Source organism: Lucilia cuprina, chromosome 5 (assembly GCF_022045245.1).
Source record: "Lucilia cuprina isolate Lc7/37 chromosome 5, ASM2204524v1, whole genome shotgun sequence".
Lineage (NCBI taxonomy): Eukaryota > Metazoa > Arthropoda > Insecta > Diptera > Calliphoridae > Lucilia > Lucilia cuprina.
In genome coordinates, this window is record NC_060953.1 from 40,094,494 (window position 1) to 40,120,457 (window position 25,964).

General features: G+C 31.2%; 1 protein-coding gene across 1 annotated transcript in view; it reads right to left on the bottom strand.

Moving 5' to 3' along the window:
- Window positions 1–25,964, bottom strand: part of LOC111689846 (neuropeptides capa receptor) — a 97,974-nt gene that overhangs the window by 15,560 nt on the left and 56,450 nt on the right. The window contains exons 3-7 of the mRNA XM_046952469.1: window positions 24,152–25,043; window positions 5,946–6,096; window positions 1,155–1,245; window positions 407–606; window positions 137–304 (exon numbers count right to left, since the gene is read on the bottom strand). Of these exons, the coding sequence (XP_046808425.1) occupies window positions 137–304; window positions 407–606; window positions 1,155–1,245; window positions 5,946–6,096; window positions 24,152–24,835 (1,294 nt within the window). The 5' untranslated portion in view covers window positions 24,836–25,043. The remainder of the gene's footprint in view (window positions 1–136; window positions 305–406; window positions 607–1,154; window positions 1,246–5,945; window positions 6,097–24,151; window positions 25,044–25,964) is intronic.

Consider the following 25,964-nt stretch of genomic DNA (forward strand, 5'->3'; position numbering starts at 1 on the left):
CAAAAAAAAAAAAAAAACGAACAGACGCGAAAAATAAAAAAATCAATTATAACAATTGCCAGTTACATGCAGTCAGTCGTCTATGATTTCATGCTAAAATAAAATAAAAAAAATATATTTTTATTTTTAAACTCACCCAATTTCTGTGTTCTTCTGGTGTATATTTTAACACCCATGGAAAAATAAAAATAAATTATAGCCAACATGGGTATAATAAAAAAGGCCAAAGATGAAACCTCAAATATGGGTATATTTTCAGGCGTATCAAAACCACAAAATCCTGACTCCACAATTGTTGAATTATCTTTATTGAAGTTTTGGGGTAAGAACAATTTTTTGTTAATAAAATTGTAATTGAGAATGCAATCATCACTGGGTTACTGCTTTTTTTTTCTTTATCACTTACCGGGGGGATAGTTCAAGTAATTAATTTCGGTATATATGCAAAACGGTATGGCTCCTAAAAAACTCCAAAGCCATAGTACAGCAATTATGAGTAGGGCTCTTTTAAAACCAGTCTGTAGATACAAATATAAGGGATGACAAACTGCTATATAACGTTCCGCCGAAAATGCCACTATTGTTAAAACTGATACGTACGTTGAGCTGTGAGTTTTATTTTCGAATTGGTTTTTGTCAGGGTTTCATATAGGAAATAGTAAAAAAATAATGTAGAGAAGACAAATGGTTTTGAGTTTATAATTTATGAGGATAAAAAATAGCAAAAAAAAACATATAAAAAATATCAGGAAATTTTGAACAAATTGTATGGTTACAGTGGAGCTGGGAAAGCTTATATATTTTTCAATGTAAACTTTAAAATAAATAACAGATGTGTGGCAACACGTATAACCAAACGATTATTAACTTATGGTGAGGACAAGTCATCAATGTAAATAACGGATACACTGGAAAGCTACAAACTTACAAAGAAAGTGGCCTACCGTTCTCATATCAGATACAGGATACGTCGAGAACTTTGAAAAACTTAGAATATGATGGTCAAATAAAACACTAGAGCAAGTACCTTAAGGATTCCATGGTTGCACAGATGTCTAAGTAACACATATACTTTTAAATCTAAATCTACATTAAACCCACTGTCTCCACTACAACCAACACAATTTTCTATTCAAATGACTTTAATAACTTACGCTTCTGATATATAAGCTCTCGCTTTACAAAATGGCAAACCAAAATAATACGGATATTGATGCCAATACAAAAGCACTTCCATGGGCAGTCCTGTAAAAAAACAGAAGAAAATTAAAAAAGAAAATCATTGAGCAAAAAAACACACACACGCACAAATGTTTCACACTATAGAAATAAATTATTAAGAAAGAATATTTTGTGGTATTTGTTTTACGAAATAATAGAATTTGATTGATTTTTAAGCTGTTCAATAATACAAAAATTGTTTTCTTTAAGTTATAAATTTCACACAAATTTTACATGTCTACTTTTTTATATATTTTTTTAAGGATTAGTTTTATTGTTTATGCAAAAAGACTGTCTATCGGGTTGTCTGTTTTTGGTATAATATACATAAATAAAATATACAACTGAATAGAAGACATACCGACAGACATGAAACAAACAATATTGATGTTTTTTTTTAGGAGAAAAGAAATAACTAAAAAAGAAAATAAAGGCAAGACGAAATAGCTGCTATTCAAAGGCATTTTGCCCCAACTCTAGACAAACAAAAAAAAATTAAATAAAAAACCAAATTGAAAATAAAGAAAACATAAAAAATGCCAACATTTTCAAATAAATGTTTTAAAATTCATAATATATTTTCTTTAAGTGGTAACCTGCAATTTGGGCTGTTTGCTGGGAAAACTAACGATTACTTGAAGGTAGCTACTTTATTGGTTTGTTGCCTCTAATCCACCATCGGGCTTGAAAAAGACCATATGTCTAGATCTAGAAAGTGACAATTGACTACGTATTAGAGTATTAAAACGATTAAGGGTCGTTCGGTTAATCGATTAATTTTTGACGGTTAATCGTTCGAATAAATGAAAATTGTCAAATTTCAAATAACGAATAAACCGAATAATTTCGAATAATTTCTATCAATTAACCGATTTTCTACAAAATTTAATATTTTTATAATAAATTTTCTTATTTTCTTTATTTCTTAATCAATTTTCTATAAAAAAGAAAATTTTTTTGATGATTTTTGAAAAGAAATTATGAAAATAATTATATTGCTTTTATTTTTACAACCAGTTTTTTGGGAACATTGTTGTGTTCTTAAGTATTTCTAATAAGTTTTCAGCAACAGTTATAGTTGATCTAGTGTTCAAAATCCTCAAAACAGTAAAGTCTTTATATAGAAAATCATTTCACATAAACAGGAATAATTTCCAGTATTTGATAAAAAACTAAACAAAGAATTTAAGTGAAAGAAATGAAAATAATATTTTTCTTTATAAACCGTGCAAAAGTTATTTTCAAACATGAAAAAATCTATGCGTACAGGAAACTGTGGACATTAGTATTAACTCTGTGTACTTAATTTTTCATAATCAGCTCTTATGCTCCTGTAAAAGGACTTTAAAGTTTAAAAGACATCCAATTTCAAAAGATGCAATTCCAAATTTATATTAAAAAGTTAATAATAATACTAATTTCAAATGAAGCTGAGTTGCTCTGCTTCGAAATAATATAATTTATTTCAAATCATCAAAATCTTATAGAAAATTTGTCACAAAAAAGTAGTTAAAAGTTTTTGAGTCGAAAATGAAATAATATAGATAGAATGTACAGATTCCCAGCTTTCATTTGATACCAATATTAGCATTACAAAATAAATATAATTATTTTAAATATTTGTTTGTAGTCTTTTAAACTTTGAAAACATTTTATAAGGACATAAAAATCGTAGTACGCAATTCTATAAGCAGAATCTATTTTCACACGCTTATCAACTTTTCCATGTGTGAATGTTTTTTTCAAAATTTTTACAGGGTATATATGAAGAAAATTATTGTTAACAGCAATAATAACATCTAGTTTCCTTTTATTCGAATAACCGAATAATTTTTAATTATCCGATTATTAACCAGCTAACGTAAAACCTCAATTGTCTAATCGAATTAGACAAAAACCCGAATAATTGAATACCCTACTATGTATACTACATAAATTTCTTTTTGTAAGACGAGAAAAATGTGAAGAACATATAAAATTTGGAACATGTAGATATTAGAAGTTGAACAAGTTATTATTTTAAAAGATACCCAAACTTTTCAGAAGACAACGGGGCAGGATGTAATTTTCTACTTATATTGCATAAACATTTTTGTACATTGTATAAATGTTTGTGCTTTTTAGGCTCTAAAGGATAATGTATATAGGGTGCACAATAAGGGTGTCCCGTGGACTAACTTTTCACAGGAATACTTTGAATATGACTAAACGATTTTCAAGAAACATTGACTTTAAAACTGTTCGTTTTCTTATGCTAAACGTTCGAAATTTTTTACAATTTCTTGAGTATGAAGCTCTTGTCATATGAAATCACAAAAACCTCATCTTTAAGATCGAAATTGGTAAAAAATTAAATATGCATATTTTATATATTTTTGCAGATTTCAATTGCTTTTCCAAATAAGGCGTATACTTAATATTTACAATGTCATCAAATCATTAACACGTATACGTAAAGGTGTCGTTAGTAAAGAGAATGGAATTTAACAATTAGGCGTATGACAAATATTTGTTGTATCAGTAAATCATTAACACGTATACGTAAATGTGTAAATGCAATTTAACTAACTAACTAAATAACTAACTAACCAACTAACTAACTAACTAACTAACTAACTAACTAACTAACTAACTAACTAACTAACTAACTGACTAAGTAAGTAAGTAAGTAAGTAGCTAACTAACTAACTAACTAACTAACTAACTAACTAACTAACTAACTAACTAACTAACTAACAAACTAACGATTTTTCTTTCCTTTGGAGCGTCGTGGGATTGACTAAATATTATATCCTGAATCATATTTTTCAACTTCATTCTCTGTGCTCCATACAGTTTTTCTTTAGCAATATGTTCTTTAGCAATGCTAACATTTATTCCATTCACTATTAGTTCATTATTGTTGGGTTGTTGTTGTTATTATCATCTGATTATTCAGTGTCGGAGCCCTCACTTATATTTAAATGCTAAGGCAGCTTAGAGCTGTCTCCGAGTACTTCATTCTATGTTTTTGCCAAATTCAAGCTGGAAATTTGATGCATTGACCGTCACGGAGTCTAAGGTACCCACGTAGTAGTAGTATTTTGCCCACCTGCAATCGTGGGAGACGACGACACGTGACTCGAAAGTAGATGAGTACTTGCCGCGGTCCACTATTATTGTTGCCCTATGCTCTAGTGGGATGGACTTCTACGGGTGAGGCAAAAACCTAAATAAAATGAAAACTTTTGCCACTATAAAAACGACAGTTTCTTACAAGTATTTTATTTGATATGCTGATGTTTGTAACGCACAATAATATTGGTCCTATACTAACCTTAAAGTATACCAATCGGTTCAGAATCATGTTCTCAGGGCTTTTAACATCATAGTTATGTTATATATTCATATCTCGACAAAAAGCAGCAAAACCAAATTTCATACTAGCCTTGATGACCTCATGAACTTAATAATTATAGGCCCTCATTGGACCCTAGCCTCTATCAAAAGCCCTCTTCAAAATTTGACTTAAATGTCCACCTGGAATAATTTTTTTCAGGCAATATGGGGAGGAAATTAAAAATTTCTCTTAACGTTTCTATTTCATTCGACAAACACTGTAAAAATATATTTTATTGCAACACTTTTTTACAATTTTCATTTCTACTTACGTTATTTTTTCAATTTCATAATAAATTTCCTTTTGTTGTTATTGGAATATTGTTGGTTTTGTTTGCAATAAAAATACTGTTATTGGCGCCCTATGTTTTCTCCAATGTATAGGAATTTGTTTTCCTATATGTATATGTATATGTCACCCTTACATGCAAGTACCACAAGATATTTATGGTGATGATGGTGTAAAAAATTTTACTTTAAGACTATAGCATTGTCCTTTTCTACTAACAAAAATAAATATGCTGATATATTATCACTTAAACAGCAAAAGCTTTAAGCAGCTGTGGTAAAAAGGTGGCAAAATAACAAGTGATACTTCTTCTTATATTAGAAATAATATTTTTCCAAGAAATTCAACTGTATCAAATGGAAAAAAAGGATAGAAGGCAAACAAGGAAGAAAAAAGGAGTTGTATAGTGTTTCTTTTATTTTAAAGATTTTTCTTTTAAACCCTTCGGGATGAAATATAATGGAAGAAAGGAAATTAAATTTGATTTTTAAGAAAATCTACGGAAATTATATGATTTTATTTGATATTGCCATTTTGGTTTTAGGTATAAAATGAAATGGGTTCTTCTCATAACGCCATTTTAAATTACAAAAGAAAATAGAAGAAAACAATGAATATTGTTTTGAATATATAATGAACTTGTAGGTGCAAATGTAAAGATTTATGTGATTTCTTTATAAATGAGAAAGAGAAAAAACAAAATCTTATTTAAAAATGTACGTAATTGTAAGAAAAAAGGCAAAAATAATTAAAATTTTTTTATTAATTTTGAAACATATATTTGCAAATAGATCAGAAAGAAAAAATATAATTTAAATGTTGGAAATCACTAATCAAAAAGATTAAACTTAATTTAGTTGACTAAAAATAAAATACGTTATCAAGACCAAAAATTTACAGATAAAAAGATACGCATTCAAACGTATTCATACAACAGCCACAGTGACAGCATAACAATAATATTAATAATAATAATAATAATAATAATAATAATAATAATAGCAATGATAAAATAATAATAATAGTAATAATAATGATAACAATTTATTTTACTTACCAAATATTAAATAAATAAGATCTGACACAGCAAGACTGAATAGATAAAAATTTGTTGCCGTATGCATATTTGAGTGTTTATAAATCACAATGCAAACTAAAACGTTACCAAAAAGACCCGTAATTAATATGCCACCATATAAAATTGTTGTCTAAAAAGTAGAAGAAAGAAAAAAATAATGCAATTATATAGAGTTAGCAAAATTTTATAAATCACTATAAATAATACATTTTAAATACTTTAGAATATAATATACCTCAAACTATAGTTAAGACTTTAGTGTAAACTATATTCTTAACTATAATCCAGACTATAGATCAAGCTATTGTGCTGAAAGTAGTTCTGACAAAAATCCGGACTATAGTTCGGACAGAAATCTGGACTACAGTCCAGACTAAAGAAGAGGCAATAATCCAAACTATAGTTCATATTATAGTTTAGTCTACACTGTCTTTCAGACTACAGTTCACCAAGTCTATAGTCAAGTCTATAGTCTAGTCTATAGTCTAGTCTATAGTCTAGTCTATAGTCTAGTCCATAGTCTAGTCTATAGTCTAGTCTATAGTCTAGTCTATAGTCTAGTCTATAGCCTAGTCTATAGTCTAGTCTATAGTCTAGTCTAAAGCCTAGTCTATAGTCTAGTCTATAGTCTAGTCTATAGTCTAGTCTATAGTCTAGTCTATAGTCTAGTCTATAGTCTAGTCTATAGTCTAGTCTATAGTCTAGTCTATAGTCTAGTCTATAGTCTAGTCTATAGTCTAGTCTATAGTCTAGTCTATAGTCTAGTCTATAGTCTAGTCTATAGTCTAGTCTATAGTCTAGTCTATAGTCTAGTCCATAGTCTGGTCTATAGTCTAGTCTATAGTCTAATCTATAGTCTAGTCTATAGTCGAGTCTATAGTCTAGTCAATAGTCTAGTCAATAGTCTAGTCTATAGTCTAGTCTATAGTCTAGTCAATAGTCTAGTCTATAGTCTAGTCTATAGTCTAGTCTATAGTCTAGTCTATAGTCTAGTCTATAGTCTAGTCTATAGTCTAGTCTATAGTCTAGTCTATAGTCTAGTCTATAGTCTAGTCTATAGTCTAGTCTATAGTCTAGTCTATAGTCTAGTCTATAGTCTAGTCTATAGTCTAGTCTATAGTCTAGTCTATAGTCTAGTCTATAGTCTAGTCTATAGTCTAGTCTATAGTCTAGTCTATAGTCTAGTCTATAGTCTAGTCTATAGTCTAGTCTATAGTCTAGTCTATAGTCTAGTCTATAGTCTAGTCTATAGTCTAGTCTATAGTCTAGTCTATAGTCTAGTCTATAGTCTAGTCTATAGTCTAGTCTATAGTCTAGTCTATAGTCTAGTCTATAGTCTAGTCTATAGTCTAGTCTATAGTCTAGTCTATAGTCTAGTCTATAGTCTAGTCTATAGTCTAGTCTATAGTCTAGTCTATAGTCTAGTCTATAGTCTAGTCTATAGTCTAGTCTATAGTCTAGTCTATAGTCTAGTCTATAGTCTAGTCTATAGTCTAGTCTATAGTCTAATCTATAGTCTAGTCTATAGTCTAGTCTATAGTCTAGTCTATAGTCTAGTCTATAGTCTAGTCTATAGTCTAGTCTATAGTCTAGTCTATAGTCTAGTCTATAGTCTAGTCTATAGTCTAGTCTATAGTCTAGTCTATAGTCTAGTCTACAGTCTAGTCTATAGTCTAGTCTATAGTCTAGTCTATAGTCTAGTCTATAGTCTAGTCTATAGTCTAGTCTATAGTCTAGTCTATAGTCTAGTCTATAGTCTAGTCTATAGTCTAGTCTATAGTCTAGTCTATAGTCTAGTCTATAGTCTAGTCTATAGTCTAGTCTATAGTCTAGTCTATAGTCTAGTCTATAGTCTAGTCTATAGTCTATTCCATAATATAGACTATAGTCTAGTCTATAGTCTAGTCTATAGTCTAGTCTATAGTCTAGTCTATAGTCTAGTCTATAGTCTAGTCTATAGTCTAGTCTATAGTCTAGTCTATAGTCTAGTCTATAGTCTAGTCTATAGTCTAGTCTATAGTCTAGTCTATAGTCTAGTCTATAGTCTAGTCTATAGTCTAGTCTATAGTCTATTCCATAATATAGACTATAGTCTAGTCTATAGTCTAGTCTATAGTCTAGTCTATAGTCTAGTATATAGTCTAGTCTATAGTCTAGTCTATAGTCTAGTCTATAGTCTAGTCTATAGTCTAGTCTATAGTCTAGTCTATAGTCTAGTCTATAGTCTAGTCTATAGTCTAGTCTATAGTCTAGTCTATAGTCTAGTCTAGTCTATAGTCTAGTCTATAGTCTAGTCTATAGTCTAGTCTATAGTCTAGTCTATAGTCTAGTCTATAGTCTAGTCTATAGTCTAGTCTATAGTCTAGTCTATAGTCTAGTCTATAGTCTAGTCTATAGTCTAGTCTATAGTCTAGTCTATAGTCTAGTCTATAGTCTAGTCTATAGTCTAGTCTATAGTCTAGTCTATAGTCTAGTCTATAGTCTAGTCTATAGTCTAGTCTATAGTCTAGTCTATAGTCTAGTCTATAGTCTAGTCTATAGTCTAGTCTATAGTCTAGTCTATAGTCTAGTCTATAGTCTAGTCTATAGTCTAGTCTATAGTCTAGTCTATAGTCTAGTCTATAGTCTAGTCTATAGTCTAGTCTATAGTCTAGTCTATAGTCTAGTCTATAGTCTAGTCTATAGTCTAGTCTATAGTCTAGTCTATAGTCTAGTCTATAGTCTAGTCTATAGTCTAGTCTATAGTCTAGTCTATAGTCTAGTCTATAGTCTAGTCTATAGTCTAGTCTATAGTCTAGTCTATAGTCTAGTCTATAGTCTAGTCTATATTCTAGTCTATAGTCTAGTCTATAGTCTAGTCTATAGTCTAGTCTATCGTCTAGTCTATAGTCTAGTCTATAGTCTAGTCTATAGTCTAGTCTATAGTCTAGTCTATAGTCTAGTCTATAGTCTAGTCTATAGTCTAGTCTATAGTCTAGTCTATAGTCTAGTCTATAGTCTAGTCTATAGTCTAGTCTATAGTCTAGTCTATAGTCTAGTCTATAGTCTAGTCTATAGTCTAGTCTATAGTCTAGTCTATAGTCTAGTCTATAGTCTAGTCTATAGTCTAGTCTATAGTCTAGTCTATAGTCTAGTCTATAGTCTAGTCTATAGTCTAGTCTATAGTCTAGTCTATAGTCTAGTCTATAGTCTAGTCTATAGTCTAGTCTATAGTCTAGTCTATAGTCTAGTCTATAGTCTAGTCTATAGTCTAGTCTATAGTCTAGTCTATAGTCTAGTCTATAGTCTAGTCTATAGTCTAGTATAGTGTAGTCTATAGTCTAGTCTATAGTCTAGTCTATAGTCTAGTCTATAGTCTAGTCTATAGTCTAGTCTATAGTCTAGTCTATAGTCTAGTCTATAGTCTAGTCTAGTCTATAGTCTAGTCTATAGTCTAGTCTATAGTCTAGTCTATAGTCTAGTCTATAGTCTAGTCTATAGTCTAGTCTATAGTCTAGTCTATAGTCTAGTCTATAGTCTAGTCTATAGTCTAGTCTATAGTCTAATCTATAGTCTAGTCTATAGTCTAGTCTATAGTCTAGTCTATAGTCTAGTCTATAGTCTAGTCTATAGTCTAGTCTATAGTCTAGTCTATAGTCTAGTCTATAGTCTAGTCTATAGTCTAGTCTATAGTCTAGTCTATAGTCTAGTCTATAGTCTAGTCTACAGCCAAGTCTATAGTCTAGTCTATAATATAGTCTATAGTCTAGTCTATAGTCAAGTCTATAGTCTAGTCTATAGTCTAGTCTATAGTCTAGTCTATAATATAGTATATAGTCTAGTCTATGGTCTAGTCTATAGTGTAGCCTAAAGTCTAGTCTGTAGTCTAGTCTGTAGTCTAGTCTATAGTCTAGGAATAAAGTATATTCCTAGAAACTTTACTAAATATATAAAATACTTATTTTAGTTAAAGTGATTTTGTTGGCAAAAAAATCGTTACATTCATAATGAAACCTTCTACATCGCTCACTTATCGGCCAATAATATAAAAAAAGGAATTTTGCCATAATGCCTGACACACACAAAAGGATTTAAAAATTCTAACAATTTTTCCCAAAAAGATATAAAAGAACAAAAGGGAAAACAAAAATGAAAACAATATAAAACAAAAATTTAATGAAAGGTGGTAAATGAGTGAAATGAAAGCAAATGTTCATTGTATTGAGAATTTAGAATATTTTTTTTGGAGAGAATTTATGTGGTTTTTCATTTTTATTGTTATGTGAAACAATGTTTAAACAATCAACTTTAATAAAACTCATGTTGTTTTATTAAACATTTTTTATGAAAAAAAATTTAACAAATATTTTATAATTTTTTTGAACAATGGAAATGAACATAACGTTATTTAACTTATGAGGAAATTTATTGTAAATGAAAGCATTTTTCTAACAGCCTTTTTATGAGCAAATTTGTATGTTAATTGTCGTCAAGTTGAAAATGCGTAAAAGGTCATAAAAAGCATTAAATATTATTTAAATATGTCCTTAAAATATAACCAGCTGTTATAATGAAACTGAACAAAAAACCATACTGAATAACACAAAAGTAAAACAATTATTATTAGCATTGTCTGTCTGTCAGTTGTTGGTTTCCGCCTTCTTTTTTTGTTTTACATGGCCTTCATATACTTATTTCTTTTGTATAGAGGGGGGACTCTTCTCATACTTCAGAGAAGGCTTTAAGATATTAAATACATTTGTGTTTCTTTTCATTTGTTTGTTTACTTGCCTGCCTGTTGTTTTTTAACAAAACAATAAAATAAGAAATGATTTTAATTTTACCAAAAATGGCACAAAAAAAAAAAACAGAAAATTGCATATTCATTTGTCAAACAAAAGAAGCCTTTAATAATACAAACAGGACTCTCTTTAAGTACCTCGAAAAATGTGCAAAACAAAGACCCTAAAAATAAAACCCTAAAATTTACAAATATAAATAAACAATTCATATTGAAAAGATCTGTTTTTGGGGATTTTTTTATATTTTGTCATTTATTGTTCAACTTGATGCAAAGTCATATAGGGGGAAGGGTTCAGAGGTGCTTAAAGTGTTAAATAACCCAGGAACAGTAAAATATATGACCAGACATGGCCTACCTTGTGATACCACAACCATAGAGGTCATGACTATGGCGGTATCATTTTAGAGTCCAAAATATAATCTTGGAATAATTCTTCTTAATGTTATTTATTGGGGTCCTTAAATAATTCGATAAATTTAATCATCTTTTGCACTTTTTTGATCTTTTTTTGCACTTAAATCACTCATTACTTTGAGTACCAATAGTGGCGTAGGTATAAATTATTTGAAAACGGAACATGTTCTTTTTAATCGTCTAAAGTTGAAGTTATCTCCAATATATTTGGGTTTATCCTGAATACCAATTTATCATTGTATTATAACTCTCAATTCAAAGTGTCCTGAGGGCCTGAGGTACTAAGAATACCAGATAGCTTTTTGACATGGTGGTTAAGCTTATAATGTTTTTTTGAGCACTTTCCTGTTGGAAATTCTTGTAAAAAGGCAAAAGATTTGAAGGAATTATACACACGTGTGTGTTTTAATAATGGCGGCCCGAAGTATCTTCCTTTGAAGGGGTCTATTTGTGAATGGTTACTCATTCATCTAATGTAGCCGCGGATCCAGCTCATGCGTTTTTTTTGGGGGCGGTTGACTTTTGTTTCTTCATTGATTTCTAGAGTCCAACCGAACTCCAAATTTCGTTCGGTACCGAACACCGAACCCGAACTTTGGTAAATTTTAAAGTTCGGCCGTACCCGAACTTTGTTCGGTTTTCAAAGTTCGATGAACACGAACTTTTTTCTTAAACGAACCTTTGGCCTTGTCCAAATGTAAACCAATTCTGTCCATTTTGAATACAAATCAAACTGTAACAATAGTTTAGATCCTATCTTTCTTTTAAGAGACTGATAGTCTGACTGACAGACATGTCTAGATCGTTTGAGAATAAGAACCTAGAAAATTTCAATGTTACAAATGAGATCAAAAATTTATAGTCGAAACTAGTTAAATAAACATTTTTTATAAATATTGTATAAGATCTTCACTGATATTTACTAAAACATAGTACAGGTGTTGTTACATAGTACATACTGCTATATATTATCAGCCATAAAAGGAGTTACAAACTGGATCAGGTTTTATCAAATAAACGGTTGCTGATATTCCAATTTATACCGATAGCCAGGCAGCAAAAAGGGCTGTAAGTGTTGTGTTAAACTTTATCCCAGAATGCGGGCCTATCTCAATAAGATGGTTAAAAATTGCATAATAGCATATTATTGAATTTTAATTCAAGAAATACACTCTTGTTTAAGTTGATTTCTCACTAGCATGAACGCACACCGATCTTTTCGTCGATATAACCAAATCAAACTACAAACGCTCGATTCGTTCTAAACGACACGTGCTTGTGCAACACAGTTGGTCAATTTACAGACACCGGTAGACTGCAATTATCATGTGACCGTCATATATTATGAGAGAATATCTACGCAACTGCAATGGTGACTGGCCTCTTGGCCAGTAGCCAGTGCTTGCTACAGCACTAAACGTACCCTGTAAGGTTTTCTGTAAAAGCTGTCAGGACAAGAAGGTAGAAAGAAGTATCATTCACTGTCAATGCCCCACCATACCTGATCATAGATTGAATCGGCAAATTAGCAACTTTCATCCGAAATAGAGATTTCTGCATTCGTTCGACAAACTGGTTTGTATGGTTATCTGGAGCAATAAGACCCAAAGTGTACTAATAAACTATATTGAACCTAAGTGTGTCCAATGTATTGAACCTAAGTATGTCCTTAGTGATGGCAGCACATGGATAACCGATTAATCTAGTAATATACATTATTGAGAAATAAAGAACTTTTGGCTGAAGTTTTGAGGTTTTATCAATAGATAGATTCTGTTTAGTTGAAGTTGATCAGTATTGGACTAAAAAAATTTCACCTAGCCCACATGTAAATGGATCTCCGGAATTAAGTTTAAACATTTTAACAATAATTAACCCAGAGAACAAAGACGGTTTTCTAAAGGCACTGATCTGAAATCGAAACTGGCCTCAATATTGAAAGGCCCAATTTGTAATTTGTGAACTCCATTATTAAACGCAATGGTGTTGTGAGTACGACAATGAACTTACAAGAAGACCAGATTCATATTCTGTGTGAGCAAATTCTTTCTTTTTAACTGCTTTTTTCTAAGAACTTATATAAGTAGTGATTAGTAAGCGAGCATGATAAGTATAAGTTTAAAAAAATTAATTAAAAGGATATTGAATAAGTAGTGAAAGGTGGCTGGTATTTTTCAATCTAAGTTTTTTCGGGGGTGTATTGTTAGAAAGTAATATTATTTAACAGAAGTAAGTTTTTTAATATCTAAGTACTTATGTAAGTAGTGATTTAACAGCTTAAACTATACATTTTTAATTCGGGGGTTCCCCGTTCCCACGACAATTGGATCTTTGCTCCGGAACAACCCGAGTCATATTCGGCCAAAGATTGTCAAACCAGCGACAGCTGTATCAACCGAAAGTTTATTCCCCAGGAAAGAACTAGCGGCCACAGTCGAGCTGTTACAACAATAACAATCCGGGGGTTCTGTATTTACTACCAAGCCAAGAAATTGAGCTACTTCAATAGGGTTAATCCATAAATCCATTGGGCATAATGGGGACCCTGTTTACAAGCTGGACATATATTAGGGACGGCACTGTTGCTTTATTCCGATCTCAGTTGTGCCAGAGCAACTCTTGTTTTCTGCGGCAGGTTCTTCTCTATTTCTGCTATGAGCGGTGGGGGTCGTCCAAGAACGACATTTATACGGTAGTCGGCGTCTCTATGAATGTCGTTCAAAGCTGCTGTATAAGAGTTTCGTTCTAAGGGATCCAGGTAGCCAGTAAGGTTTCTTTGTCCATTCCCCAAGTGCTGCCGGCTAGCGCTTTGAGGACCTTGTTTCTTCTCTAATTGCAGTAACATGAGCTGGAGATGATAACAGGCTGTCAAAGGTGACACCCATAATCTTTGGATGGTTCACAGTCGCAATTTGGTTTCCATCGACTACGATACCTAGGTTCCAGTTTCTCTCCTTCGTCCAGGTGGTGAAAAGCGTAGCTGAAGATTTCGCTTGTGATAGTTCCAGGTTACATCCAGTGATTTGTAAGAGAGCTACTTACCACGCTAAGTGTTAAAAAAAAAATTAAACATCTACTGCTCAGTTTCATAACTACACCAAAGTTTGAGTACCTCTGGCCTTATTCAAAATTGCTGGAGAGTAAATATGTACCAGAGTGAATAAATTTTAATGTTAAATTACTTTTTCTCTTTTCTTTTTCGAAATGTCATGAATTTGTAATTTTTATTCAATTCAAAATTAATTTACAACTTGTTTGGTTAAACAATTTCAATTGACAATGTATTAAAAGTTAAGCATTTCAAAAGTAAATTATGTGTAAAAAAAAATAAATATTTAAATAACAAAAAAGATAAATGCTATAAGATTAAAATGCATAACAAGTTGGGACCTTAAACTGACAAAATTATTTATTACAACTGCATGATGAGAAGAGAAGAATTTAATTGTGATAAAAAATAGAAAAACAAAATCATAGAAGGTTTGAATGTTTAAAGTTTTAGTATAACAAAGTTCTATATAATTCACTGTGATGATTGCAATGTAAATTGTCCTGGTTTGGTATTACTTATTATATTTAAGAGAAAGGAAAACAATGTTTAAATTGAAAGAAATCCTAGAAAAAAAGAACTATATATGTACATCCTTAGTATAAGTTAGACAATAATGATAGTTAAGGAAAATATTTTGTATGTATCCGTCATAGTACATGCATACATACTTACATATGTATACATTACATTACAATTATTTCTGGTAGACAATTTGAAACTTGTTACAAAGAATATACGTAAATGTATATAATTATACCCTTCACCTTCGTGAGAGGGGTATATATAAGTTTGTCATTCCGTTTGTAATTTCTATAATATAATTTTCCGACCCTATAAAGTATGTATATTCTGGATCCTTATAGATAGCGGAGTCGACTATGCCATGCCCGTCTGTCTGTCTGTCTGTTGAAAACAGTTTTCAGAAGATCTGGGGTCTTCTGAAAACTGTTTTCATCTGCGAGGTAAAAATTTCCAATAATTCTACTGGAAATACGATCGATCAGGACGCTATTTAAAATCAGTCCAATCGGTCCATAAATAACGAAGCTATGAGTAAAAATCCGAGACCACCTCTGAAAATTTCATGAAAAATTTACATTTTTCGTGCATGGTTATACAAAACAATAATAAACAAACAAAAACAAAACACAGTATCAAACGGGCCTTGACTAGGTAAGAACTTGCAAAAAGAGACTTTTTGGTACTTTTTCTTTCTACAAAAGGTACTTTTTAAATTTTCTACAATATTGAACCTAGAAACATGATATTAAGTATGTAGAGCCCGGATTAGTTCAGAATACATAAAAGGAGACGTTTTGGTACTTTTTCGTTCTACAAAAGGTACTTTTTGAATTTTCGATAATATTGAACCTAGAAACATTATGTAGAGCCTGGATTAAGAAAGTTTTTGGTACTTTTTCGTTCTTCAAAAGGTACTTTTTAAAATTTCTATAATATTGAACCCAGAAATATGAAGTTAAGCATGTAGAGCCCGGATTAATTTAGAACGTATAAAATGGGCTACAATTGGTATTTTTTCATTTTTTTGTAATAAAATTCGTAATGACTGTTTTTTAACACATCATGGTAAAGGGTATATAAGATTCGGCACAGCCGAATATAGAACTCTTACTTGTTTTTTTTAAAGATTTTTTTGTTTCTTTAAAACAACAGAAAATATTCAAACCAAACAAAAAGATATTTTTTTTATAAAAAGATACAATACAATTGAATATATAATTTAAAATGAAATGAAAGAAAAATAGTTTAGTTTTTTATGTTGGTTAATCGTTTGTAATAAGTATACATTATAATTGAAACAAATAAAAAGGAAACCATATTTTTGCTATTTTCTAGTGACCATCCGAATATGAAATTTTAAATTAAACCGAAACTAAACATAAAATATTTCATTAAATTCCTTTATTTGTAAATCAATTTTACTAATTTTCAGCTGAAATTTAATTATGTACTATCTCCCTTATAAAATCTTAAAATGTAGACTTTCTCAGCACTTACTTCCATTACATGCTTACACGTGTTACAGATAATGGATCAGCAATAAATTACAATACTTAAACTTTAGAAAATTATTCTTAAGAAAAAGAAAAACACAAAAAGAAACAATCAAAATCTAAAAGAAAAACAATTTTGATTGATGTTTTTGCCCATCATCAATGCCTAAATAATTGTTGCCCATTAAAAATAATATAAAAATAACTTGCTAAACGACTTACTGGCGTTAATGTACTATTTCTATTCTTTACAAACAATACGTCAAAGTGAATATCTATAATTAGCATAAATTTGTTAAAAATAGTAACGAAAAAAAAAGAGAAAAAACTTTAGCCGACATGCTTTATTATACTTTAGTTATTTCAAATATTGAAACTAAATTGCCAAAAAAAACGAATATTGTATTGCTACGCTTGAAATACCAAACATGAAAAAGTCTTGTTTTTTTTGCCTATTTTCGAAAACAAAAGAAAAATAATATGCTAGCAAGGAAATTGTGGGTGGGAGAAAAGGAGGAAAAAAAGAATACCTTAAAGGAAGTTGGCCATTTGAGTGTTGTATATAACTGGAAGCATTTTGGGGCAAAAAGAAAATAATTTTCTCGTTAAGAGCCTTTTACAGCTGTTTTGTTTGTTACTTTATATTATTTATTATTTTATTTACGAAGACATTAATATCCGACATGCAAATATTCTTTCTTTTCTTTCTATAGAGTGTTTATTTTTTTGTAATTTGTAGCCTCAAGCTTATTTATTACTATTTCTGTCTAGAACAAATAGAATGTTTAAACTGAAAATACAAAGAACTAAATCTTTGCAGAACGTTTGGAGAAGAATTTATGAAAAGTAGAATAATAATTTCAGTTATATCCACACTAACTAAATAACTAACTAACTAACTAACTAACTAACTAACTAACTAACTAACTAACTAACTAACTAACTAACTAACCTAACTTCAACACCACCGTCTTTGTTACATTTTTGCACTTATATTAATATAAAGGAATAAGAAAGAAATTATAGTCGAGCGAGGCCGACCACATTTTATAAAAAGTAAAATTTGATTTAATTATACCCTACACCACTATAGTGGGGAGGGTATTATACGTTTGTGCTGAAGTTTGTAACATACAAATATATTGGTCAATACCCACCTTAAAGTATACCGATCGATTCAGAATCATTTTTTGAGTCGATTAAGACATGTCCGTCCGTCTGTCCGGCTGGCTGGCTGGCTGTCCATGTAAACATTGTGCGCAAGGCACAGGCCGCAATTTTCAAGATAATTTGATGAAATTTAGACCAAGCATGTTTTTTGGCACAAGGACGAAGCCTATTGAAAATGGTTGAAATCGGTCTATTATTTCACCTAGCCCCCATACAATCGTACCTCCCGATTTGAACTTTTTATGCTATAATTACGTCAAATATTCTGCTATCTCTCTAAAAATTGGCACAAATAAGTTTTATATAAGTATAAATGATACTGCAGATTTTCGTAAGGATCGGCCTATATTTGACCCTAGCCCCCATACAAACCCCCCTTCCAAAAATGACTTAAACGTCTAAAATTGACTTGTAACCATTTGTATCGCAATGAAACTCAACAAAACTAACTGTTATTTAGAAATATATCCTTTTCACAAATTTACCGAGGATCGGCCCATATTTGACCTATATAAAGCCTCATTTAGAAATTTTAGTTTTTTATCAATAAATGGCTTAAATATTTTGGAATTATGGTAATATTCAACATAAAAGTTTCTTTACAAAAAATAAAAATTTTATAAAAGTAAAAATTGTAAAAATATACTCATGGTGTAGGGTATCATATGGTCCGCCATGCCCGACTATACTTTCCTACTTGTTTTTATAATAAATCATGGAATTCGTGGGGGCCATCAATTCTAGTATAGAACTTGGCTTTGCAGCTTTTTACCGAGATAAAAGTATATTAAACATTATTGTGAACTTAAAAGCCCTATTTGGCGAGTTTAGTTGTATGGGGGCTATGTGAAATAATGAACCGATTTTAACTATTTTCAATAAGCTTCGTCCCAGGGACAAGAGAAGATCATGTCCCAAATTTCAAAAAATTGTCTTCAAAATTGCGACCTGTTGTTTGATTACAATTTTTCCATGGACGGACGGACAGACGGATGGACGGAAAATTATTCTGAGCCGATTGGTATACTTTAAGGTAGGTGTAGGACCAATATTATTGTGCCTTACAAACACCAGCACAAACACAATATACCCTTCCTACTAAAAAGGCTTTCGACCAAAGTCATTAACATGCAACCGTTTGAGGATTCGATTACATTTTTGCCAAAAAAATTATTCGTTTTATTAGGCTCTTATCTTGCAAACCGTTAGAAATTTTCAATACACCCAACACCACTTTAGTGGGGAGGCTAAATTGGGTTTCTGTAGATGTTTGTAACATACAATATTGGTCCTATACACATATATCAATCTTTGCATGATTTTTTGATTCGATTAAGCTATGTCCCTCCGTCTGTCCATCCTTGTAATCAAACAACAGGTCGCAAATTTGAAGATAATTCACTGAAATTTGGTACGTGATTTTCTATTGCCCCAGGGACGAAGCCTATTGAAATTGGTTAAGTGCATTATTTTACCTAGCCCCCATACAACTGAACCTCCGAATAGGGCTTGTAAACTGTTTAACCAAACTACAGGTCGCATTTTTTGAGAAAATTCAATGGAATTTGGCACATAATCTTTTATGGTACCGTAGACGAAGCCTTAAATGGTTAACATTCACCTATCCCCCATACAACTTAATCCGCAGAATAAGGCTTTTAAGTTCATAATTATGTTCAATAATTATAATTATAGTTTTATAAAAAGTTGTCCTTCAAAATTTGCATAAATGTTACAATTTTATTCAATAATAAATGGCTTGCGTATATCTGAGACCAGGTACAATTCAACTTAAATACTTTATTATGAAAACTAAATCTCATTTTATTTTTGTAATAGTTGTAGGCTATTATATGGTCGGCCTCGCCAGACTATAATTTCTTACTAGCTTATTATAAAATCAAAACATCTACATCTTCATAATCAAAACCAAAATCGCAAAAAAAAAATAAAAATCTACTTCTTCAATATTTTTAACAGATTTCATGTGCTTCTCTAAATTAGGCGTATACTTAATATATGTAATATCATTAAATCGTGAACACTTATACGTAAAGGTGTCATCAATTAAGACATTGCAATTTAAAATTAGGCGTATACTTAATATTTTAAATATCAATAAATAATTGACACGTATACGTAAAGGTATTGTGAATAATGACAATGAAATTACACAGTGTTAAACTTTCCCCTAGAAATGCAAAAAATATTTTTTTTTTTATTTTGTATGTTCACAGAGTACAAAGAGTAAAGCAGATTTGAGCATGAGATAGTGAACAAATTTTTTTTTCAAATATCATAGACTGATCTACAGTCAAGATCTATAGTGAAGTGTATAAATTAATCTATGACGAAAACTAGAAACAAATCTATAAACAAGACTTTAGTCATTACTATAGGTTAATGTAACAGAATTTAGAAATCTTTTTGCAAGTATTTTTTTTACCGATTTATGTATAAACAAGTAGAAAAGTATAGTCGGGCGTGGCCGAACATAAAATAGCCTACGCAATTTTTAAAATTTTTTTATTTCTTAACGAAACTTTTATGTTGAATTTCACCTTAAATCCAAAGTATTTATGCAATTTATTGATAAAAAAAACAAAATTTTCTAAATGAGGCTTTATATAGAATATAGGTCAAACATGGGCCGACCCTCATTAAATTTGGGAAAAGTGTAAAATTTTAAATAACAGTTTGTTTTGTCGAGTTTAAAGTCAATTTAAGACGTTTAAAACATTTTTTGATGGGGGTTTGTATGGGGGCTAATATCAAATAAGGTCACTTATATAAAACTTATTTGTGCCAATTTTTAGGGAGATAAAAATATATTTGACGTAATTATGACATAAAGAGTCCAAATAGGAAGGTACGATTTCAACCATTTTCAATAGGAATCGTCCTTGGTCGAAATTTCATCAAATTATCATGAAAATTGCGGCTGTACCTTGCGCACAAGGTATACATTGACAGCCAGCCGGACAGACGGACGGAAGGACGGACTTGTCTTAATGGACTCAAAAAATGTGGTGTAGGGTATAAAAAGTTATCAGGATGACTACTATGTTTTACTAAAGGTAGTAAAATCTCGAAAATGGACAGAATATTTGTTATTGATGATGGGGTTTTGAACAAAACTGTATCTAACTGAGGTTGAGAAATTCTATATTTCGAGTGTAAAATAAAGATCATATTATGGTTTAACTTAAGTCGCATTTACTGACCAGCTTACATTACCCTATTAAAACTCAAATAATTGTTATCACACTTAACTAAGATACCATTCCTATGGTTTTTCAACCAGAATGAAACTTTATTAAATTATATAAATTGTCTCAATATTTCAAGGATTTCTTTTGTAAAGCTCTTTCAAATTAAGTTGAATTAAGTTGTGAGAGCATAAGAAAAAAACCTTTAATATTATTTATTAAATTTAAAATTTTTGTCTACTTATACCAGCTGCTTTAAATATAAGTTTGTTTCTTACTAACAAGTTGTTTTCATTTCAGCCAGATAGAGTAGAATTAAAATTAAAAGCAAGCAGAAAAAGAAAGGAAAAAACTCTCAATTTGGTCTATACTTTTGTTAAATAAACTACGTGATATGAATTTAATGTGTATCATGTTGGTAGTTTGTGTTCGTTTCTTTTGGAAATAATACTGGTCTGTTGGCCACAGTTTTTTAGACTTTTTACGTTTTTTTTTATATGAAATTAAATAGACAATCACAATCATCTCAAGGATAATGCAATAAGGGTCAACAAAAAAAAAACCGAAAAGGAAAATAATACATTCATAAGTGTCTATTTGCAGACAATAAAATAATTTCAAATTATATAGCAATTTCGTTGGTGTTTGTCTGCCATTTAAGCTTTAATTTTCTTGGAATATGTAAAAAAATGGTTACTCACTAGGACGTACTTTAACTAAAAAAAGAATTTTTAAATTTATTTTTATATAATTATTTAATGCTAGAGAACTTAAGCTTTAATATTTAATTATTAAGAATTTTAATTTTCATTATTTCAAAGATTTCCTGGCCAGTTGATTTTGAAATTAACATTAAATTAAACCTAATTTCTTTGCCTTACTCAACTGTCCTTGTTGCTCATCTAGTTTAAAATTGTTTAATTTTGCTTTACAAATTGTAGCTGTTTTCAAAACTTTTTAAATTATTAAGTAAAAAAATAAAGTATTTTTTCTTCTAATGCTTTTAAACTATTATGTTTTGCTTCATAAACCTTAATATATATTTTTATACATTTGATGTATTTTTAGCTTAAGGATATTTTCATATTTTTTTTCTATTTGTTATACAGTTCGTGAGAAATTGTAAAGCTACTAGCAACTAGTATTTGAACTAAGCTAACCATTAGAGCAGCATTACGAATTTGGAAGAATGAGACAAATGAATGCATGGCCATCACATAATTTGATACTACGAGTGGTACACAGAACTTTGTTTTGGCTGGTCAGTTGGTTGAGGTTCCTAAGGGATACACGTAGTTGTTGTAGTTGAAATCTAAACCCCAAAAAGAGGGTGCTTGATTAAAGGACTGATACATGGTGAAATATAATTTTCACGATAAATTTCTATTATCATTCCTATTATCCCTAGGGGGAACAGAGGTGTTTTCCAATACCTCTGGCCGGGACTAAAAAACTGGTTACAGTGTACTGCCTGGCTTAGTCCTTACATAGATTGAAAAGAGGTCAAACAAGAGCACCGAATAATCTGGTACTACAGGTGGCCAGTTGCCTGCAGAACTATGTCCTGGCTGCTTAGTTAGTTGAGGTTCCTTCGGGATCAATGTACTGGTTTAAACACAAATTCGCGAGAAGAGTAAGTTGCTGTTAAAAGACTGATGTAAGGTAAAGTCAATATTTCTGGATAAGTTCAGTGCTGTTGCCGAAACAACAGATACCCCACAGAGGAGTAACTGTGGAACTAAGCGTTGGAAATCAGTTGGTGTTAATTGTATATGGTACGGTATGAATGTGGGGTACGTCGGGCCTCACCCACCCGTATACTTATAATAAATGTTTCGTATGTTTTTCTCTTATGTGATGTGAGATGTGTGCTGGGTTGTATGATGATGGATGAAAGGTATCATATACAAATAATACCATTGAATTTTCCTTCCGTGTCCAGATATGTTCAGAGTATACTCTATTCAGAATCAGAATTACCACAGAGTATCCCTGTAAGTAAGAACAAAGTCCTCGGCTTATTTGATGGATTCGTACTTCAGTCCACAGGTTACGTCTCTATATCCTGTCCCGAATCAACAGAGGCCATCTAATCTGTGAGGTTGTAAATGAAAGTAGTAAGCAACGGAGCAGCATTGGTGAGAGATTAGATAGCTCGAGTACTTCAGCAAAGTGCTTGTACATGGACCGGCCCAATCCATGTACTAAATTTGCCGAGTTCTTCATTGAAGGATACAGGGGCGATGGTAGACCGTTGTTCAAGTCTACTCAGTGGATGAAAAAGACCACCGTGGAATAGGGCATCATGCCAGGTACTCACATAAAGCACTTTGACGTTCATTATTATTCATAGATTCTAGGAGTGGTACAATATACAGAGCATGACTATCGATTATAAAAACATTGGATTTGAGCTGATAATGCAAAGATTGGGTAAACAAGGTGGAGTTTTTCTGGTGCTATATCATGTCTACTCTGATTCAATAAAGCGGATGGAGTAATTTTTGATGTGTACTCTGATTCGATAGAGGGGATGGAATAATTGATTGATTTGACAGATGAAGTTATGGTTTAGCAAGAAGGGACGGAGTTGTGGTGCAAGATTATTAGAGATTATCCTACATGACTGAGTGCGTTTGAGTTAACACTAAAACATTCTCAACTTATCACAGTGGGTCTTTGGGAACACTGAATTAAAGTCTTGTCAATTAATAAGATCCGTGTTTTGGACTACCAATTACGTCGCTCTAGGTACTGTTGGCGAATCAAAAAAGCCATCTCAGTAGTGTGGTTGGGCGACATTATTGTCGAGGTTAGATTGAGATGACATTTGTCCTTCCCCAAGGGGGCTACTATGGCAAGAGATTAGATAGCTCGAGTACTTAAACAAAGTGCACGTATAATGGACCGGACCATCCATACACGTTAATTGCAACGTGAATATAAGATAAACAAAGGAGGAGTGGTGAATTGTTGCTTATTTTTACTCATCCAATGGATGAAAAAGATTGCAATAAAGCCCGTCCAGGCAGATGTTCAGGTAAAAACTTCGACTTAAATACCCTTCTCACGGAAGTGAATTTGCTAAAATTTTCTTATAGAATATATGTCCTAAAGACAACCTTATCTTAAGAAACGAAGTGTATACAGTAAATAAGTTCTATAAAAAATCCAGTAGTTGAAATCACGCATCATTTAGCAACAATAAGTAAACAAGTGTTGCTTCGTTTCTTAATAGAAAATAAAAATACAAAAAAAGGAAAAGGATAATAACTACTAAATAATGCCATGTGTTAGACTCCCACAAAAAAAGAACTCAAATTTACTATATGGAAGACATTATAATATTCTACACTATGTATGAGGCAAACGATAAGGACATTTCATAGGATTTGTCTTACGACAAACGGTCAAAGCTTAATAAACTCAGAAACTGAGTTTTAGTAAACTTCTTTTCCACCATAATAGTGTAGGGTGAAAAAATAACAAATAAATTATGAAAAAACCTAAACTTAAATCTTTTAAAATTAAATTAAACTTACACTCAAAGATTTAAAAAGCGGCATTGTTTGGGGTCCCAAAATGAATAACATATAATCGGAGCGTGAACAATTAAAGTTTGGATTTTCTGGATGACATTCATGCATGTCATCATAGTAATTGCTATCATCAGCTAATTTTGTATTTTCTCCAATGAGATCAGCATTTAGTATAAATGGAGAGGAGGATGCTGATGACAACATCGTGGAGGTGGTGGTTGTGGTGGTAGTAGTGTTGATGATATTGTTGTCGTTGGCAGGATTTGAAAAATTTGTAAAACTGCTACTGCTGCTGTCGCCAAATGATGACGACAATGATGGTATGGTATAATTTAAAATACTATCGGTGGATGGAAATAATGTGGTTGTGGTTTCATTGCTGATACTACTGGTTAAATTTGCGGCAGTTGTTGCTATTGTTGTTGTCAACCATTGTGTGGCATAATCAACAACAGCCGCCGTGGCATTTACTACCAAATCCGTGAGCAACATTGCTGTGTCCGTGTTGTTATTTTCTTGTGTCGCGTAGGCAGACGACGCCGACGATGATGATGTATAGGCGGAGTAGGAGGAGGGCAATAGCAGATTATCATTATTAGTGTTATTACTTTGATTAACATTTTCTATTATTCTATTTGTTATTGTGGCTGTCGCATTTAAATTGTTCACATCAAACATTTCAATCATATTTTGTTTGTGGGTGGGTTTTTTCTTGTTACTTTTTGTCTTTTAGTATTTATGTGCTGGTCCTGTGTAAATTATTTGATATTTCTTGGAAATTCTTTGTTTTTCTTCACTTTAACATTTTAGCTTTTTTTTCAAAATTGCTTTGGGTTATGTTTATTTTGTTTTTCTCATTCAAAACTTTATCTTGTTGAAATGTCTAGGAAATTTTCTAAAAGTAGAGTAAAGATTAAGAGAAAAATATATTAAATTAAGAAAGTTATTAAAGGCGTCTTTTGATTATATTTTAAATTTTTTAATAATTTTTTAAGAAAGAATTTTTTATATTAAAGATTTATTTATTATTTATGACATTTCTGATCTAGAATCTAATATAATACTAGTTTTTATGCAAATTTTTATAAGACGTATAAATATATTATTTTCGTTTTTAGTAAATCAATGCAATGTCAGGTGTAAAATAGTGTTGTAATGACGCTAAGCAAAAAAAATATTAAAAGTTACAATTTATCTAGAGGTCTTAAGGATATGCCTGTACCAAAGTAGATACCTATAAGCTGCTCAATTCATTTAAAACGTATTTTTGGAACTCTTGCTTAAACACATGTTGGCCCATGTAGTTTAACACTTGCAAATGTTGTACTGAAATGTTAAGCCATGTATGTGCACTAAAAAGGAACTTAAAGCTAGTGGGTTTGCTGGGATTTCACAACCCCAGAAGGGTGTCTCCTTAAACTAACTAACTAACTAATTAACTAACTAACCACTAACCTGGCCTCCGGTAGGTTAGTGGTTAGTGTTCTAGTATGGTAGACCGGAGGTGGTGGGTTCGATTCCCACCCGTGGCACTGGTTAAGGAGCGCACAAAAGGCCCGATAGAGGCCTCCTTTCAAACTAACTAACTAACTAACTAACTAACTAACTAACTAACTAACTAACTGACTGACTGACTAAATAAATAAATAACTAACTAACTAACTAACTAACTAACTAACTAACTAACTAACTAACCAACTAACTAACTAATCTATCTACCTATCTATCTATCTATCTATCTATCTATCTATCTATCTATCTATCTATCTATCTATCTATCTATCTATCTATCTATCTATCTATCTATCTATCTATC